The following is a 22,293-nucleotide window of genomic DNA, read 5'->3' as shown; positions in this document are numbered from 1 at the left end:
TTATTTTATTTTATATTTAATACGATTGTTTTGTCTTTACTTATTAGATCTTATACATAATAAGTTACGCATCATTTACATTTTATTGTATTAGATATACGTATTTAATTAATACGTATTATACTTAATAGGTATATTATTATATTATCTAGTAAATATTACATTTTATATTTGTCAAAATTTAAAGAAAAGCGTAAATTGTATTTATTACGCGTTACAGTGATATTATAGGTTGTATAGCCTATGTAATTCAATGAGAGTTCGTACTTTTCAATAAAATTTTTATAAAAACAATTTTTCAAAAATCAAAATAATGTCTGCATAAAAAGTAATTCAATAACTTACAAACTAGATTTTTGAAATAGTTCGTCAAAGATTTACCTTATATCTATTTAATATGAATAAAATAAATTTTATAAAAATGTGTAACATTTACATTGCTTGTAGTAATACCTCATATTTCCGAAAATGTTTATTTAATATATTTAATTCTTTGAGAAAAGCGTATTTATGAAATAATATTTTAAAAGACAAGTAAGGTACAAGGAAATAATTTTTATTTGATTATTTTTTTTTTTTTTTGTTAAATCAATTTTTGAATTTATTATGATTGCTATCACTAGTTAATATTATTGTTATATTAATCATATTAATTACAACTTACAACCTTAATTATAATATACATATGTTGTAACTTGAGAACTTTCAAAATTTAATTTACTAAGACAACTGTAATATTCATTATAAGATTATTTATCATACATATTTTTAGACTAGTATCCATGTAACCAGTGTGATTGAAGTTTTAAAATAAGCAATTAAACATAATATTATTTCTCAAAAATATTCATATACTGTATTTTACATAATACAATACAATATTGTATTAAATTAATATATAACTAATAATAGGATATTTGTTTAAACTAAAAAATATACGTACATGAAAATAAAAAAAAAAACATTGAGTATTTATTATTTATATTTTATTTATTTATTTTTGCATTTGTTACAACAACTGGAATATTATACTAATATATAAACCAATATAAAATGTATCATTATAACATGCGATAAAAGAGAATTTTGTTAAATAAACGGATCAAACTGAATTAAAAATATAATTTTAGTTTTTTTCCCCTATGATAAGCTTGGTAAAAATATTAATCGTAATAATATTATTAGATATTTTAAATATATTTAATTAATTAGTCTATTAAAATTTAAAAGTGTCTACTTCGACAATTTTTTTTTTAGATCCGCGATTCATCCAGTTGAAATGTAATACTTCTAGTATAAAAATCACCAATGAAATGCAAATACCGTATCCGAATATTGCAAGTGTTAGATATGTTTCTTTAACGGAGACGCTGACGTATTGTTTTGCTCTACTGGACGATCCACAGGATGGCTTCGGAGGTATCCACTGACTAGAGATTCGTTGACTCAGCCCGACTTCCATTTGTTGTATTAGTCTGGGTGTAGACAAATGTTATGGGAAGTTAAACAATTATAATGGTGGATTAAAAATTGTAACAACATTTTATGCATACTTTTGTTTGAATATGTCTTTGTGTCCAGACTTTTTAACTAATGCAATTGATAAAAGCGGTATCTTGAAAAGTTGAATTTCGCCCAAGCCACATTTCTCCTCTTCGCGCCACTCTTTACTGATTATCTTGTAGGCTGACATAACTTCTACCTAAAGTAAGAAATGTATATATTATTTTTACAGTTCCAAAATAAAATACCAATTATAAAGACCAGAAATCCGTGAAATTCTGTTCGAATCCTTTCCATCCCTTCCGGTGCTCTAACGAACGCTTCATTACCACGAGGCACCATTTTGGTCTTATAAAGTTTCTTTAAATCGGAATCCTCTGTTTCCTAGAAAACATCACATTACAACAGTGTGAAATTTTTGAATAATTTATATACGAACATTATACATTATATACAATATTGTATTATTTGTATTAAACATTATTGAATTTAGGCGTAACAAATAATATCACGTGTTATTAGAATTTGATAATTTGGAATAAATTTTAATGTCTTAGTCTATTATTAAAGAATTTAAATTTCAAATCAAAAACTAAGAAAAAAAAATGAAACACCGAAGTTAAAATAGCACGTAGAGTATAATTATAGAACAGGTAGGTTTTTCCTATATGCTGTGTAAGAGTATATTTACGAGTAATTAATGTAATACAAACATATTTTCTAAAGTAAAAATAGAAACCATTCGTTTCTTTATTGTAAACTATTTTTTTAAATGACAATTTTAAATTTTTTTAACACTTCATTTCGCGCATTAAATTGAAAAGGAATATAGTTATGTATTGAACGGAATACTGTATAATGTATATTAATTATAAAATGTACCTAGTACATCAGTATGTAGAAGAAAATATTATAATGACTAGTATATTTTATTAAACAATTACCAATACAATTATATAATAAATGTTATATACTCGCTTGGAATAAAAATGAAATTTACACAAGTATAAAAATTTGAAAAAATATGTAAAAGTAACATTTAATGATTTATTTATATTATTTATACTAACTTCAAAATAAAGTTTTCCATATGGACTAATTTGAGCGCTAAATGTCATTGACGATTCTGCTATATTTTTAATAGATTTGATTGAGTTACTGTTTGATTGCACTAATGCAGCAATGCTTGCGGAATACGACGTATATATGAAAAGTGATGTGAAAAATAGCACAAAGATGACGACACGTATAGATACCAAGGTTGAAGTTGAATTGAACCCTAAAAATATGATCACATCATTTTCTAAGGACATTTTATTATACAGTTTTATTGTTATTAGTAATTCATTTTTCTATTAGTATTAATACGGTAATTCGAACTAAATTTTCAAAACAAATCGTTATTTAACATAACCATTAGATAACTGGCAAAATATTTATCTAAATAAGGTAATAGAAGATTAGTTTTAACATCACGTATGATTAAACTTACCTTGTTGACATATAGCACCGTGAACCAAGGTTACTATTTCTGGAACATTTAGTGTACTATATTTTTTTTCTTCGAAGTAGTTATTCACACGTATTAAAAAAATCAAAGTGATTACAAATACACAAAAAGTTGCACACACACTTATCCAGACATCAGACGTGAATGGTAATAACAAAATATTATGTACACTAGACAACGAAGGCTGCCTAAAAATTGCTGTGGTTCTGTTCAAAAAAAAAAACAAATTGAATTTGCCGTCAAATTTGTAAATTTAAACATAATTTGCGATTACCGTAATGCAACTGTGCCAACCGTAAAATCGATTACTGACATTCTGTCTGGTCGAATAAAAACACCAGTTGCACTAAAATCAATTGCTTCTTTTTGTAAAAGTCCGGTTAAACCACCGAACGAACCATTGCCCAGAGACCATCCGTAATCGTTGACAATGGTAAGTTCTATTCTTCAAAAATATTTAAAAAAAATAAATTTCCTTGTTATCTGAACATAATAAAAGTATTAAACTTTTTTTTTGCGATTTTCTTACTTAAAATTAAGTTGATTAGTTAATGTAACGATCATTTCATAATGCATATGAGCAAATACATCCAAATCAGAAGTAATTTTTTTATCGAATCCAAAAAAATGATCTCTGTCGATTATCTGTAATGGAAAAAAAAAGCCCTTAGATATTTTATTTCGTTTAATTAAAGATACTTTGTTGTTTTATACGAACCACTGTTGTAGATTTCAATGTAGCACCGCGGAAATTCCTTTTCTCTTCATTTATTTCGCGTATTGTCAACCGGTTCGACGACGCCTTACCAATTTCGAAAACTCTTATCGAGTCTGATTTACTAGCCCGAAAACCACTCCAAATCTCCCAAACGCCACCATAGGTTTTTATGAATAAAAACACGCTGGCATCCGGTAGAACGTAGGCATTGGCCAAATACACTTGAAATGTTCGCAATGCGAATTGAGCTGAGCTCGTTTCATTCGCGAATGAACTCTGATCAAACAGTATCCAATCGTTTTGCGTATTGAACAGGCGATCGTTTGAAATCTTTACTCGTTCACAATACATTAATTATTTACTGTTATAAGTATATTGTTATACATATTAATTAAATTACAAACATTTATGGAGGTTTCGCTAACACCGAATTTTTGAATACTACTACATGTGGTCCATGTTCAGCATTTTTTTCTTATCCACTACATTAATATTTATTGTTCGTATTCAACAATTTTAGTGATATAAACAAGTGAATTTAATTACTTGCAAATCACGCGGTAAAGTAGTTGAATATTTTTAATTGTATTGGATATTAGTATAATGTGTAAGCCGAATGGCTTACACGGGAAACGATAACAGTGTAATATTATCAACCCGTATGAGTATGAACATTTCGATCAGATCGATCCGGAAAAAATTACCTGTTGCAATGTTTCTGTTGAATTTTCACAAGACAGATCTATTATAAAGGCACATCTGTACCACGTGGAATAGTATTGCGTTTGTAGCGTGGGTGATCTGAAAGACACGGATATGTCGACGGTCGAGAGATCGTCCAAAAGCCTTTTATTGACATCTGTGCCGAAAACATATTATACGTCGTTAATTTTTGTAATATTTATTTCAATATATTAGTTGTTAGTACTGTTATAATTACACCTTTATCGAATATATCATTGTATCGACATTCGGTTTGTCTACCTACCAAATGGCCAACAAGTAATTGCAGCTGTTACTGTTTGAACATGTCTCTGAACAAAAAATATTTTTAATACATTTAACATTTCATTGTAATCTGCTGAAATAGAAGTGTTAAAAATCATTAACACGATAAATATAACAAATTTATCCATTTATTAAACTTTTAAAAGTTTAATAAAATTATCCGTTAATATAGTATATTATTGTACTGTTTGGAATTAAAGTAAATGCTTTATGGCTAATACCGTGAAAATATATTTTATTATATGGAAAAATACTACATAAGCAATGCAGTAACTATTAGAAAAGTGCATAAATTAATTCTACATGAAAGAAATAGTTAACAAATAAGTACGTATAAGTGTATAAAAGTCACATTAGTCATTTTACAAAGGACGTTTAAATTATTAATTTACCATTATTTTTATTACGTTTGAAAACAGTCAATGTCAAGCTAATTATTATTTATTAAAATTGAAAGAATGAAAAATGAAAAAAATCATGGTATATTTTATATTTCATATAAATATAATAGATATAAAAAAATATAAAATTAAATCATTTTACATCAAAGCTCCGATTTAATTTCAAACAGAATTAAAAATAAATAATTATTAAAAAATATACACTTAAAAAAAGATCTTTGACATTTTGTTTTATTTATCTAGTTATTAATTTATCAAGATAAATTTATTTTTTCAAATTTAATATTTGTATTCTCATTGTGTAATATTTTTTTATAGGTAAAAAAGAAATAAAGTAGATAGGAACTAAACTATACTGATATACATCTTTTCAATGATGTAGATAATGTACATCGATAATATTTCAATTATAACACAATTCTAATACAAATATTTATCTAATTGATATTAAAAATAAATTGTACATGTCATGTGTAATTATGACGAGCAATCTAACAAATAAGTATAAATATTGAAGAATAAATCATCATGTACAATACACCATTATACCATTTTAGACTCTTGGCTACCACGTACTTACCTTTTTCGTACTCGAAAAAGAGAAATCGAAAATGTTATGATGAAACTATATTAGTTTGTAAGTACGGTCTATGTGATGATATTAATTTATTAGACAGGAAAATATATTTATGATCTCTCGATGTTCAGATCATTGGGAATTTAGACTATGAGCTGACTTTCACTTTATTGAGAATTGTTTAAATCTACCAATAAATCTACGACGTCTTTTTTAAACGATTAATCATTATAAAACAACTTCCTCGTATTTATTCCTTAAGTAATTAACTTAACACGCCGTCGGATATCGATTACGGCAATAAGTAAAAACTAGTTTACACGTAGTTGGTTTATTATACCTATCAATGGTATGATTAAAACCACGTATAGCTTTAATACGATTTTCTTATTTTGGCATATTTAATATTTTTTAGATACTCGAATAATACGTTCCGTCGATAATATATATTATGATCCATTGTAAAATGCGTGACTGCGATCATTATTATGCTATGACATATAATTATGTCGTTATACGTTTATGCGTATCATTATTCACTGTCGACGACAGCTAAGTATTTCACAACTAATTTAATTGGTTGTATGTTATTGAATGTGTTTTTATTATACAGAATTTAATTAAATCTGAATTATGATGTATTTCACCTTGTAAAACGGCACACATAGTTGTGACTAAATTAGTGAATGTATTGATCAGAAATCTATGAAAGCGTTATTATTCGAAAAAACGATTAATATATTCTGTTGTAGTTTTTATTTTTTTCCTTACCCCAAACCATGTATAATTATTTCACTATAAAAATTATAAATTATGTATTATTGAAATAATTTTACCTTATAACATAATATGTATAAATTTTTTTTTACTTTTTTTTTTTAAACATTTCATTTTTGGTTAAAAACAATATACATAGGTGACTGACCAACTACATGAAAAAGTCATGGACCATATTATTATATCGAAGCAATAAACAATGTTTTCATTTTTTTTTTCAAAACAAATTGACTTAAATAAATATATTAATCTAATCATAATTTTTTTCAGGATTAAAATATTTTATAAAAATAATTGTATAAAAAACTAAAAATGTAAACATTAATATATAGCTAATAACACTACTACTATACATAGTTTAAGCATATATAGAATACCGAGTTTAAAAAAAAAATCGTTAAATATATTTTTTGTTTTAATAGGCAGTACTTATAATAAATTATTCTTTCGTAACAATTAACAGTGTCTTATACATAAAGTTAACAACTAAACTAGTATAATATTATTGTATAATATAATATATGTATAATAAATAATAATGTAGTTATATTGATGGCAATAAGATATTATAATATATTATGTACCTACACAGTACGCTGAAAACCAGTTTAATTAATCAATTTTAAAATTAACTTATTATATTGGTATGGTATTATACCTATTTAATCGGATGGGTATGGTATAAAATATTATATAATATATTTTACTATCAAAATCTTATATAATCGGTTTATTCAATTTTGTTCTTCGTAAACCGTAGAAACGACAATATTTTCAAATTAAATACAACAATCGATGTATGACCTAACCTTACTCATGCTTTCAATTTAATTTTCGCTTTTTTTGACTAGGCGTTAACATATTTTTGCTATCAATGAGCTTGTTTTCTTAGTATTTTATAAGTAGTTTAACGATACAAAAATATAATAAGATCGTGAAAGCTGCATAAATATTTTTGACGATTAAACACTTTGTATTATTATTATAAAGCAATACAATTATAACACTCGATAATGAGCATCATAAATAGGATAAGATTATAAAAAGTTATTAACTAGTCAAGATATTAGATATATCTACTGTCAATAAGTTTTAAAATATATATTTTTTGATATTTTCATATCAAATCCTTTGTTTGTCTGTACATTTTCAGATCAGGACTTTTGATTACTCTTCATATTTTTTTTTTTTATGAAATATATGTATTTTTTTTTATTAATTTTTTAAAAAACTAACACTATTAAAAACCATTTGGACTAGTTAAAAAATTATTAAAGGAATTAAGAACTATTAGTTTTAGTAGTTTTGAGCGACGTTGCCAATCCTTTTCATGACAAGTTAATTGGGTAATTCTCGGTTTAGGCGTTATTATACATTTTACAATAACATAGAAAGATCACTGCACTACAATATGACGAAACTCGTTTCGATGTCTACGTTTAATGTTATATTTTTCATGTATTATCTATATTATTATTTGCATTTCAGTCATAATTCCCTATAACGACACGGCGTTTTGTATAGGCTATTTGGCTACAGTAGTGTCGTGAGCTTACTTTTGTGACGTTTTATTGGTCATTACATAATTTTATTATTCCAATATATTTTTTTTTAATTCAGTATTGAAATTAAAATGATCATGGTTAATAAGTAAAAAAAAAATGAATTTTAATATCCCTTAAATTTTCTAATCAAATTATGAAGTTACTCCATGAACCGATTATAAATATTTGGACTTTATCAATCCACGATTCAATGTGATAATATTTCATCATTTAGACCAAACTATACACAGAAAAATGCTAACAAATTCATTTTCGCAGAATTTGATTTAATAGTGACATCGATCCATATTGTTGTCTATAGCGGCCGACACATGCTGCTCTTACGTGTCTCGTTCAGGAATGGATTGGTGGTTAGTGACAAAAAATTGATATGATAAAGGTTGATAATCTATAATGTATGTGAGAGGATATGTCTAAATTACAATTAATTTTGATTTTAAAATCCTAAAAATGGATAATATTTACAATCTTAGTCATTTTAAAATTAACTTGTGATGTCAATTTTGATCTATCACGAATGAATGACCACCCCATAATATAAAATAATTGTATACGTTATATTCTACTATTGTAGTTCTATACAATTTTTAATTATCATTTTACAGAAAAATTATATATTTAAAATGACTGCAATACAGTTAAAAATAATTAAATTATTTTCAGGGTGCTTTAGAAAAGATGAATAAAATTATTGTTAGATAAATCGTGTTTAATTTGTTACAATAAATTGATAAACTACGATGCGTGTGTGTCTGTATAACGTCATTCATGTGACGTATTCTAATTGTGAATAAAATTATCGGAAACACATAGATATATCATTGTACAATGAAAGTTCTGGACTTTTAATGTATTTGCATATTTATCAATATATTATATTTGTAACACAAATGTACTGTAAAAGTATAACATTTGGCTAGGTGTAATTTACGATCAAACAGCCAACGCGTATACCGTATACGCAGTCGCAGTTTGAAAGTAAATCCGAATTTGAAAACGTTTCAGTATTAAACATTGACGCATATTTTTGCTGTTAAATTGCAATGTTTGTTATACCGGTATGTATAATGTATTTCATTACATTTAATTGATAATAAATTCTCATCTTATTCATAATTTATTTAATTCATGAATTGAAAATATGTTGTAACTTGACGTAATGATTTACATTATATTACTGACATCAAAGGAAATAAATAAAGTATATTTTAAGCTGGTTACAATGGTTATTTTTAGAGTCAATTTGAATCATGAGGTTATTAATTTCGTCATTTCACTATTTACACTGTTTTCGTCGAATAATAAATCTATGTTTATAGCTATGACATAGTTGTAAATTCTTGTATTATATAATTTTGATTAAAAAATATTCTATTTTACAAAAAAGAAATAAAAACTAAAATTGATGATTTTAGATAAATAATATCAATTATAAGTGATTAGTATAGAGACAAGTAAAATAAATTTAATATCTATTGCGACTACTCTTATTGTTCGTAAACTTACAGATACATCTAAATATTTCTTCTTGATTATTATTATTATTATTATAAATACTATTCAATATTTCAATTATTTATCGTACACGTGATCTGCTATAAGATATAATTTTTATTTTTTTAATATTTGTAGCATTATTGTCTGCTCTTTTTAATTCTACTGTTAATGTAGTTAACAAAATAATAATATGCTAGTTCCAACATAAACACCGTCAATGAAATTAACAATCCATAACCAAACAACATTATTGTTGGAAAAATTGCTTTGATAGATACACTGACATATTTCCTATTTCTTTTCGACAAGTCACAGAACGGCTTTTGTGGCGTCCATCGTTGAATCACTCGTTTTCTAATCCCAACTTCGTGTTGTTGTATCAGCCTTTGAATATTATAACAGTAACACAAGTATTAATTTTAAAATGGTCATAATCTGAGTACACAAATAAAAACATACTTTTGTTTAAACACATCTTTGTGACCAGATTTCTTAACCACGGGTATAGCCAGAACAGGTAATTTGAACAGCTGAATTTCATATAATCCACATTTCTCTTCTTCGCTCCATTTTTTATTAATGATTTGATAAGCTGACGTTTTTTCAACCTAAATAAAATTAAAAAATAACTTTTTCCATTTTACATAGAGACATAATGTAATAAAAAATATCAACCATAAACCCATGAAATTCTGTGCGAATCCTTTCAATTCCCATTGATGCATTTGTAAATGATTTGCTTTCATCATATGGTTTTATTTTCATATCATAAAGTTTTCTCAATATTTCATTAGTCGTTTCCTATAACACATTTTATATTTTGAAATATTAAAGCACCGTTGACTAAATTATTTTCTTTTACAAGCTAAATCATTTAATTAAAAAAAAAAAATTATAGCATGAAAATAAAATAAAATATGTATTAAATCAATGTAAGTCAATTGAGCGTATAAAAAATACTCAATGACATTTATACAATTCGTAAAGTTTATAATATATTATAAAATAAAATATTATTTAAAATTTAATGATATTATGATAGTATCGATCACATTGGTAAAATATTATATTTAAGGTATGCTTACGTTAAAATAAGGTTTTGCGTACGTGGCAATTTGTATACTCATTGTCATAGATTTTTCGTAGAATAAATCTTTTACACTGTTTATTGAGGAACTCGTTGACTGAAATAGACTCACAATTGAAGCCGAGTATGCATTAAATAAGAAGAAAGTAGTAAAAAATAATACAAAAACTACAATTTTTATAGAATTCAAAATTAAGACAATTGTAGAACCTGAAATCGTATAGACAAACATTAAATTGTATGTGTTTAAAGATAAACGAGCTTTATGTATAGAAAAGGTCACTCGTAGTCATCAGTAGTCAGTGTACTTACAAAAAATGTTGTATTCATTTTTTTTTTTTTTACCAATATAAAAAAGACATTGATGTTCACGTTTGATGTTTCGAATAAAATAATGTTTACCTTGTTGACAAATAGCACCGTGAACCAATCCTATAATTTCCCACACATTCAATGATTGTCCGTGAATTGCTTTGAATTTATTTAAAAATAGAATAATCAAGATGAATCCGATAAGCATAATTAAAGTAACTTGCCACACCTCATGTTTAAACGGTTTAATATGAATATTAGTGATACTCGATAACATAGGTTGCTTGAATAATATATTGCTTCTGTAATTAAATCAAATTTACAATTATTATAAAATAATTTAAAATATTTTACTTGCTGTTGCATGATTAAATACTTATAAATGAAAGTATTCACCAAAAAAACGTATTATTAGTGACTTATTATATATACATATTATACTAAAATGATTATTACCTTGTTAAATGAAATAAATTAATATTATTGTGTAACTAGAGATTAATCGACTTAAATTGTTTAAATTAAACAGAATTATTATCTTCAATAACAATATTAACTATTATATGTATATACTATATTACTCTAAGGAAACCGTTCCAACTGTAAAATCAACTGCTGTCATTCTATCGAGTCTCATCAGCGACCCAGCAGCGCCAAAATCACTTTCTTCTCTTTGCAAAATTCCAGTTAAACCGAAAAAAGAACCATTACCGTATGACCAACCATGATCATCAGTTATACTCATGGTATAACTAATAATATCAATAATAAAAATGTAAACAATTTATAAACAACCATCAAATATTATTGCAGTACTTAAAGTTCAGTTGGTAAGCTAAAATTTGAATCATTGGATAATGCATATAAGCGTATACATCCAAGCCGGAAGTTGTTGTCTGATTGAAACCGACAAATTCAGATGGGTTGAAAATCTGTGAGAAATAAAGACAGCTAACTAAATGTTTATAGTATATGTATACCTATAGGTACATAATATACGTAAAAATTCACAAATATTGAACGGAAATAATTTTGCATTCATCCTTACCACAGTAGTCGCTCTTAGATTAGCTCCTCGAAAATTCGTTCTCAGTTCATTCGAATCGCTGATTTCAATGTGATATTCTGAAGCCAAACCGGTTTTGAAGACTCGAATCGTATCTAATTTACTCGCTCGGAAACCACTCCAGATCTCCCAAACATTATTTCTGATTTCTTGAAACAAGAACACACCAGAATCTGGCAACACGTATGATTTACCCAAATATGTCTCAAAAACAACCGAAGCAATCGTCAAGGTATCATTTGTATTTGAAATTGAATTTTGGTTAAACAATAACCAGTCGTTTTGCAAGTTAAATAATCGGTCTTTTGATAACTAAACAATAATAATTAACAAGCATCATTAAATACAACGAACTCATAAAATATTTAAAAGTACAGTTTTTAAATTTTATAACAATTATTTTATTCATAAATATATTAAAATTGTATAATGATAAAAGTAAATATATTTGTTTATTTATTATGTTTATTATATTTAAATATTATGTGTCATTAAATATCTTTTATATTATTATAAATTTAGTTCTAAGTAATAAAAAAATAAAAAATAAATAAAGTTTATATAAATAAAACATATTACTAGGAGTGGTAATTCTCGAGAGGAACTTACAGGTAATAAACTATAATACTTATATAATTGTTGAATAACAAAATTATTAAGTATTTAAACATGTTCAAAATAAACTAAGTAATATTAGTATTTATTAGTATAATAAAACAAAAAATATATTATTAAGTTCAAGTAGTTCAAATACGAGTACATAAAAACAATTTTTATTGCTCAAATTATCACTGTTTTATAAAAAGTTATGATAAAAACGAGAGTTGACACAAAAAGGCAATATAAATTATCAAATTAATTAATGTAGCATGAGTTTATATTAAAAAGAACTATCCATCAGATACTTATAAAAATTCCAATATATTTTTTGGTATATAATAAAATATATACACATATTTCTTTGAACAAAAATACTTATTTCCACTAAAAATGTACTTAATGATTTATAGCTAAACTTTTTAATATAGTACAGTATTTTATAATATAATTTTAAATTTGTTTGATGATTTTTCCTTCACATACATTTCTAGGAATGCCAAATATAAATAACTAATAATTACTATATGACATTACTATAGTGAATGGTTTATAATATATATAATTTAATAACTAATTAATATCAATATGTTTATAAATTATATTTGTATGTATCAGTTATAACATAAAATATATATTATGTGAGTAAAAACCTTGTGCATGAAGTTTAATGTCCTGTCACAAGACAAATCAACTATGAACCCATGTCTATACCACGTGGCGTATGTCTGAGGCGCAAATAAATGAAAACTTAACGATTTGTCGATTGTTGATAATGTCTTTAATAGTTCTTCATTTACATCTATCAAAAATAATTTAACAATTTTACTGTATATTATTTCATTCAAATTGGAATCATAATCGATTTCAGTGATATTTTAATTACCTGTTGGCCAACATGTAGCAGCAGTAATTGTTTGAACGTGTCTTTGGATGAAAAAGTTCGATATGACTTTTATCAGATCACTGTGTTCATTTTGAGATGTGAATTGAATGGTCAAAATTAAAAATAATATTACTCGAGTAAAAATAATATTGATCATATCGTTCGTTAATTTTCTAACTACGATTTTAGCAAATTTATAAACATACAAACCTTCATCGCATATTAGTTAAGATTTTTATAAAAAAGTAACATTATGTTATTTAATATTACTGTTGGTGAATATGATATTTCGATCGATAATGTCCATATAACTAAACTAATATATTGGCAAACAACACAAAATTATTTCAAGAATTTGTGTTTGAAGTAGGTAAGGTTAATTTAACATAATTGTTTCCAATTTATGAGAAACCTAAATGATTCTTGGAAATAAATGTTATAATATTCTGTTTTAGTTTCAGTTTATGTAATAACAACATCATGATACATTAGTTATTACTTATTGGTTGTTAAAAGTTATTACCTAGTCCTTGTTGGTGACGGTTGTATTAATGAGTGCTCTTATCTAAATGTGTTACCACTATAGGTATTTAAGTTACTTACATAAGATTTTTTATGTGATATGCAATGATAACGTATGTCATATTCGACGAAGACAATTTAAAATGTAAGAAGTTTAAGCAATGTTAAGATTACTGTGAACGGTTGAGAGAAGAACATTTTTGAAAATTAGAGTAAAACGGCTACAGACATCAGGCATGCACAAAATATAACCAGGATATTATCAAAGCGCTAAGTACTGATATTTCCATAACAATTCTTTCGCAATCAGTAAAATATACGAGTACCTATAACTTGAAATTTTCAGAACAATTAGAAAACTTATATCTTCAGTAATTACAGGTACTAGAGATAAAAAACGTAAGAATTCGTGAAGAAAATATAGAACTTAAGGAAAAAAATAGTTACTAAGATTAAGCATATTATAATTGTATAATTTTATTTGAATAATCTATAGAATCCTACGCTAGCATAATTATTAGTATACCAGATATTGATTATAAAGACTGGGTTGTAAATTAAAACCGTAAATAACATTGTTTCCATTCTAAACGTTAAAGCACTTTACATCTGTCCAATCCGCTTTTTGTGTATCATGTTTTGAATCTAAAAAACGGAAAAAGTTAGTGACTACGAGTATTCTGGGTAAATTTTCTAAGTCGAAGGCGATGGCTAAACCTTTAAATAAGATTATAACGATATGAAAAAAAAAAAAATAGCTCTGGAACCACTACAATTTATTTAAATACAGTATAGTTGTATGTTATCATGCTATCAAACATATAATTAGTTCGTGTTATTTGTTTTTCTTTTATGACTAAATACATCACTCTATTCACCGTGCTAATGGTTAACATTGCGAATATTGTTATTTTATAATACAGTGAAACTTCCAATTAACAGCCACCATAGGGACCATAAATAATGATCGCTATTTAAAGGTGGCCGTCCTATAGTATTAAATATTTCATTACAATACAGGAATTTATGAACAAATGTATTTTATTTATTAATTAACCAATTTTAATGAAATATGTTAATACTAATTTAGACGATTTGATACTATTTAAAAACAAAAAAATTATATTGTTATTTAGTTATAATTGTTTGTACTAATAGAAATCTGGCATGATCCAATTGTTCCAAATAGTCAAGTTAATAATAATATGTATTCGGGTATAAATTGTTTAATTTTACTATGAACACAATTTCAAAATGATAACATAATTGTTTTTACTAAGCAAAATTAGGATATTGAAATGTCTGAATAAAATGTTGGTGAAGTGAAAGTTATTTACTGATTTATCAATAATTATGTTGTACTGATTTTTAATCACTTTACTTTGTTTAATATATTGATCTCTTACAAATAAATTGAATAAATTGTTGATATTATTGTTTATTTATTTTCTTAAAATTCATTAAGATAATATAACTATTAACTACTACAAATTTCACTCACTAAACCCAGTGCAGAACAATAAAATAAAATTTAATACTCTTATTTATATGGAAAGTAAAAATTACTAAAATTACTATGTGAAAAAGTATTTTTCAATTCTTAGGTTAAGGAGTAAGGACCACAATAACAATGAATGCAAATACAATACTTTTCTTTAGGCTCGGCTAATGGCTAATACAATTTGTCTTCGTTTGAAATTTGGTAAATATGAATATCATTTGGCCAACAACATAGTTTTAAAGTTTTTAATTCTTATATTTGTATTTTATTGAATGATGCAATTAATTCAATCTTATTCACTGCCGTAGTGATTGTCAATTGCAATTTATTAAACGCGTTCAATTTTACGAGGTTTTAGATTTGTACACACAAAAATAATAACTAATGTTACAATATTTTTTCATTATGCCCAATAACATTAGGGTCGTCTTAAATTAATAATCAGGTAGGTACTCGTATAAAGCGATCATCAAAAATACATATAATAATAATATATTATACCTACGTAATAACTTAATTAACTATTTATGACATTTTTAGAGGTAGGTACGTTAATAACAAAAAAAAAAATCTTTATACTTTAAATTAAAATAGTTGACTTATGTTACTATAATATATTAACATATTATAGTTTTCTAATTGTCTAAACTTGTGTAATATATTTTTTACATTAGTACGTATATTTTAACGATGAAAAATACAATGTAGGCATACTTAAAAAATCACGGCCGATAAACTTAAGATAAGTTTTACATAAATCAAATGTTATAACAACGGAAATTTCAATAATTTAAAGGGCCATACTGCTGAACATAAGTCTACACGGATAATGAATGGAAATAACGAACATGATATTAAATATGTTGTGATACTATTATACTAATAATTTTGTATACTTGTACTTAAGAGTCTCTTTTATTATACATAAAACGAAACACACTTAAATATGAATTGATGTGCAGGGTTTTGCTTCGACAAGTGTAAGCGTTGTATGCAATTTCGAAAAATAGAATTATGATCGAAATACATAATCCAAATCCATATATCTGAAGCATGGGATATATTTCTTTTATAGAAACACTGACAAACTGATTGGCTCGGTTTGAAGAATCACACATAGGCTTGGCAGGGATCCATCGTCTTATGATTCGATTTTTGAGTCCGACTTCTTGTTGTTGCATTAATCTTAAATATTATTATTATTAATAATAACATATCATTTATTATAAAAAAAAAAAAAAAATAAAGAGGAAATAAAATACATATACAATATAAAATAATAAAATATACCTATATGGCTAAATTTAACACAAATGTCAACATATTATTATAATATTGTTACGTAAGTTTTTTCAGATTAAACTTTATTATGATACGTGCAATTAATATTATATAAAACTAATAATATTATTTGATAACTTACTTTTGTTTTAAAATATCTTTATACCCAGATCTTTTAACAACCGCTAATGCAAGTATTGGTAATTTGAAAAGTTGAATCTCCGATATACCACATTTTTCTTCTTCTCGCCACAATTGACTAATTAATTTATACGCCGATACAACTTCAATCTTAAAACAATACGAATATGTTAAATTTATTCAAGTACATCTTAGACCTACTTATTGTTAAAATATTATGACTCGGCTAACCAAAAATCCATGGAACTCTGTTCGAATTCTAGTAATTCCTGTAGAAGCATCTGTATACATATCTTTATCGTGAGATTTCATTTTTTTATCGTAAAGCTTCCGTAAAAGTGGGTCGTCAGATTCCTAAAATATAAAATTGCATTTGTAAGAATACACGATTAAAAATGTATTATATGTATAATTTATTTAAACTATCCCACGATTAAAAACAAAAAGAATGCATTATATTTTAAATATAAAAATTAATTCGTGCTAAATAACTTTCGTGACGACTGAAAATAAGAAAAGAAAATGGTACACCTTCGCCAGTTTTAAGAGTGAGTGAGTAAAAAACAGGAGATAACATATTTATAGGATCAGATCAAATAAATTTTTAAGCTTTTATAGAATATAATTTTCAATTAAATTAATTCCATATGGTATAGAAAGAAATCTAAAAGAGCGATATATAGTGATGAACGTTTTTACTCTAAATACTTGAATAATTTGTTTTGCAATTATGTTTATGACTTAGGAAAGAATGCGAAATTTTGGGTCTGTTATAAAGTATATGCCTATTTACTAGCTTGTAAGATGTATTATACTTACGTCGAAGTATACACGACTGTACGGAGTGATTTGTGCGCTAAATGTCATCGATGATTCCACCAAATCGTTAATGGTTTTTATCGAATTGCTGGGTGACTGGAGTAATGCAACGATACTGGCCGAGTATGACGTGAACAAAAATACCGCAGTCAAAAACAACACGAAAATGGCAACTCGTATGGACCCTGCGTTCAGATTCATCGTGTACCCTGTCAAAAAAACCAATATCTATTGTGTATAATTATTAATTATTTATCACATTTTTTTTTTTGTATTCATCGCGATGTCGTTTTGAGTAAATCAACCGGATGAGAATTATATAACATTATAATTTAGGTAGTGGGGTGGAAAGGAGGTGGCGACAAATGTGTGACGATAACAGATACATCACAGATATACTCGATTGGGGATCAGTTCTGTGATTTTGAGAAATCATATTTATATGGCTTTGAAAAATAATTTTAACCACACAGTAGGGCAATATGTACAATATACGCGTATGTGTAAATTGCAGTATAATAAGTATAATAATACAAACAAAAAAACCCTTTACATAAACAGGTGAGTATAGATGGATCAAATAATAACCATCATCTAGTGTTACAAACTCGGGTACAGAAAAGTTCATCATTGCAATAGCTCATGCGATACGGACCTTTGAATAACCGTGATAGGTTTAGAGCAGGATGTAAGCAAACTGTTTTCTCTCTCTAGCACACGATCAACATACACAAAACGTATTAATGCAAACTAATATTTTTATATTTTTTTTATAACCTTAGAGTACCTAATGTCAATAAAAACGATTACGAAAACGATAGATAATAATATTTTTGATGGCATAACATAATATATTGATTTGGTTAGATATTGTCTAAAAATAACGTACTATCCATTACTTAAATTTATAGAGACATTTTATTTTTAAGGCAAATCTTTAAACATATTATTCTTATAATAAGAATATAAATAATTACTCGAAAATTAAAAAAAAAATGGTTTTACATGAATGCATTTTATATATATATAAATTTGCTCGTGGATCTGAGAGAGAAAAGAAAAATTGTGCTGAAATCATCTTAATGTAAAATTACACGTCTGTGTATGTATCGGACTAATCATATACCTTGTTGGCAAATCGCTCCGTGCACGATCGTAACCGATTCCAAAACGTTTAACGTTTCTTTTTCGTCCTTCTTAAACGCACGGGTTGTCCGGGACAAGAACGCGATGAGAATCGTAAATCCGATAAATGTGAAAAGCGTCACCATCCACACTTCAAACTTGAACGGTAGAATGCAAATGTTGTGGACGCTGGATAGTGGTGGTTGTTTAAACAACGCCGCCGGCCTACAATCAAAATTAAATAATAACGTAAAATCTCGGTACATAAATATGTATATTATTATGATGCATATAGGTCACTAGCAAAGTGTTTCAACAGTGTATTATATCGGCTTACTGTCTATAGAACGTCCCTACGGTGTAGTCAATTGCAGTCATTCGATCCTTTCTTATGAATGAACCGATGCCGCCGAAATCAATCTCTTCTCTCTGTAGTTGACCCGTCAGCCCACTAAACGATCCGTTTCCCAAATTCCAGCCGAAACTGTCGACGATACCTAGATCTATTCTATGTACATAAACAAATATGTGTATAAACTACTATTAACATTAAAAAAATAATTACCTCATAACACAAATATTCTATAAAAAAATGTATATTTTGTTCATAATTTTACTAAATCTCTAAAATATTAAAATAGTAACACATTTTGATATTTAAATACTAAGCAAATACATTTTTACTTGCATATATAAATAATAATAATATTAAAAGGTAGTTTTAATGTGGTCATTTTAAAGGAAATAATTAAGTAAAGTATTATTTACGAGAAATTAAGTCGCCAATATAAAAAGTTAAGTTTTAATAATGATTACTACTTTATTCTCAATTGTCACTACTGTAAATGTACTTAAAATTGGACAATTCGTTAATAAATAAATAGTTAATACACAATAACTCTAACTCTTTAAGCTTAAAGTAAATAAAAAAAAATATTATCTTCGTCAATACTTTACTGTTTATTTTGCAATACGTTTTTCTTACTTAAAATTAAGTTGATCCTGTAGAATCATGTTCAAATCGTAGTGCATCTGAGCAAAAGTGTCTAAATCTGTGTCAGCAAATGGATAAAATCCTTTGAATTTATTTGGTTCCGAGATCTATCAAGAAATGGTGACAAAATTAAATAAATAATACTAAATGTCAGAAATGTATTTATGGAACTAATGTCTGAATGACTTAATCTAAATGTTTTATACATACATTTGCATTACATATTTTTTTTATTAAAATATTATTATTATCTGTTAACACCTCCCCCAACCATCCATACTTATTTGTATAAATTATTTTTTTTATACCTACAGTTTTTTTTTCTTTAATTGAAATATTTATTTTATCTAGCTTTTGTCTTGATTATTAACAAGCAAAACAGGCACTACTTGTGAGATTAATGACAACAATTTAATTTTTAATTCAAGTTCTTTGAAATAAGATTTTGGGTAAGCCTATTAATTTAGATAATTAAATATAATATTTGATTAAATTTGATGTAATAGGTTGTAAAAAAAAGAATTAATGAAAATATTTCAAACAAATAATATTAACATAATACTATCAAAAAAATTGAACAATAAATGATCTGTTTACCCTTTTAAATTTATAAAAACAAAAAAATTGTATGTTAAAAATATCCAGTCTAACAGTTCTAAAAAAAATTGAAAAACTACAGTGTGATGTACACTGATATTATTAATGCTTTTCATTAAATAGTTACTTTGATTCTATTCTTCTATATAATTCTATGGGTGATATTATTATGTTTTACATTTGAATTATTCATTTTGATTTGTTTTGTTTCACGTGTCTCTTATTACATGCACTATGTAAGAAACGTAATACGATATCTACTCACCACAGTAGTAGCCTTCAATGTGATACCTCGTAGGTTGGACCTGAACGCGATGGAGTGATTTTTTTCAAAATTAAGCTTGTCGATTGTCACCATCCCATATCTGTTCACTTGGATTCTTTCCATTTTACCGACTTTGAAGCCCTCCCATATTTCCCACCCATCGGCGAAGTCGACAAAAAGGAACACATTGGACTCTGGTAGAACGTATGCTTCGCTTAAATGCATTTCGAACGTCTCGAGCGCAATCGCCGATGTGTTTAGCGCGTGACTTTCGTTTCGCCGTGAATTTATTAGTATCCAATCATTTTGCATGTTAAAAAGTCTGTGTTTCGAAGCCTGCGAGCGCATTAAATATAATATTATTTATGGGTAGGGACGCCATTATTATTCGATTACCTTTATTTTTTTTAAATACAATTTATAATGACGTGAATTGATTGCCCTCGTCAGTTTGTGGTATATAATTTTAGAAAAATAATTATCAAGCGCGTTAAGTCTACGAATAAAACTATTTTTACTATAACGAGCGTTTTAACAGACGTTTAAAAGTGCAACGTATAATCTAGTTATTAAATCCTATACTGCATCAGAATATCGATAAGATTGCTACGATATTTTATCGCATCTTAAAAATAATACGAAATTAATAATATATTTTTATTTCATGTGTTAAAAAACTTAAAAAATCTTATACTATATTTAAATGCAATATTTTACGTAATAACCTCATCAATATAATCGTTCTAAAGGTATCGACGCGATCGATTCCACCGAAGCATCCTGTTATAAAAAAAATATATAAAAAAAGTTTATACTGACTCTATCGAATACTGTCCATTAGATAATATAAATCTGTATTACATAATATATGTATATCTATTAACTTCATCTGTTACACTGTCATACATGGTATTATCTATAAATCGATTATTTGTCCTAGTCTTAAATTTATAAAAACGGTAGAAACCAGTTATACGTTTTAAACTGCATAAATGTTATTATTATTAAAATTGTTTATTAAAATAATTAATTTATAACATATCACAATGTTGAATTTAATAATGTATACAATTATGTATTAATATCATGTATAATTTATTTAAAATACCTGTATCATAACGTATATAATGTATATACTTTATACAACGAATTTAGAATATAATTAGTATAATTTATTTGGAAAAAAAACGTTAAGCAACAAACAAACTAAAATCACTTAAAGGTTATAATTTAACACATTTATATATTGTATTAAATTTAAGGCTTGGCAGAATAGATAAGTAATTATTATGGACAATAAGCTAGCGGAGTCGAACAAATATCGAAGAAAACTATGTACACGATGACGGAACACATAAATACTAAACATACATCTTTTCTATTCGGTGATGTCTAGATAAATTATCTACTTAAATTGTATCTAAAAAAAATAGACAAATTAGTATTCAATTGGAACCGAAGATTTAGATAGAGTTATGGAAATCTACATAAATATTTAGATAAATCTCGTTGTGTAAATCACATATATTTTTCTCAATAACTGT

The 22,293-nt window shown here is 26.2% G+C and overlaps 1 protein-coding gene across 1 annotated transcript; it reads right to left on the bottom strand.

Moving 5' to 3' along the window:
* Nucleotides 1–1,216: 1,216 nt before the first annotated feature.
* On the bottom strand, nucleotides 1,217–20,862 carry LOC113548417. Its single transcript, XM_026949287.1, has 27 exons — nucleotides 20,750–20,862; nucleotides 19,879–19,994; nucleotides 19,231–19,401; nucleotides 18,895–19,118; nucleotides 17,769–17,977; nucleotides 17,181–17,303; nucleotides 16,951–17,099; nucleotides 16,555–16,712; nucleotides 14,629–14,743; nucleotides 13,505–13,584; nucleotides 13,272–13,420; nucleotides 12,004–12,333; nucleotides 11,772–11,887; nucleotides 11,548–11,707; nucleotides 10,232–10,357; nucleotides 10,016–10,164; nucleotides 9,736–9,940; nucleotides 4,720–4,765; nucleotides 4,436–4,590; nucleotides 3,732–4,061; nucleotides 3,543–3,658; nucleotides 3,288–3,458; nucleotides 2,996–3,219; nucleotides 2,574–2,782; nucleotides 1,765–1,887; nucleotides 1,554–1,702; nucleotides 1,217–1,475 (listed from the first exon to the last, which is right to left on the bottom strand). Exons 1-27 carry the CDS (start codon nucleotides 20,840–20,842, stop codon nucleotides 1,217–1,219), a joined length of 4,455 nt encoding a protein of 1,484 aa, XP_026805088.1. The 5' UTR covers nucleotides 20,843–20,862.
* Between the last annotated feature and the right edge of the window lie 1,431 nt (nucleotides 20,863–22,293).

The sequence above is a fragment of the Rhopalosiphum maidis genome, chromosome 4 (genome assembly GCF_003676215.2).
Source record: "Rhopalosiphum maidis isolate BTI-1 chromosome 4, ASM367621v3, whole genome shotgun sequence".
Taxonomy (NCBI): Eukaryota; Metazoa; Arthropoda; class Insecta; order Hemiptera; family Aphididae; genus Rhopalosiphum; species Rhopalosiphum maidis.
Note: the sequence above shows the minus strand (reverse complement) of the source record. Positions and strands in the feature narration are given on the sequence as shown.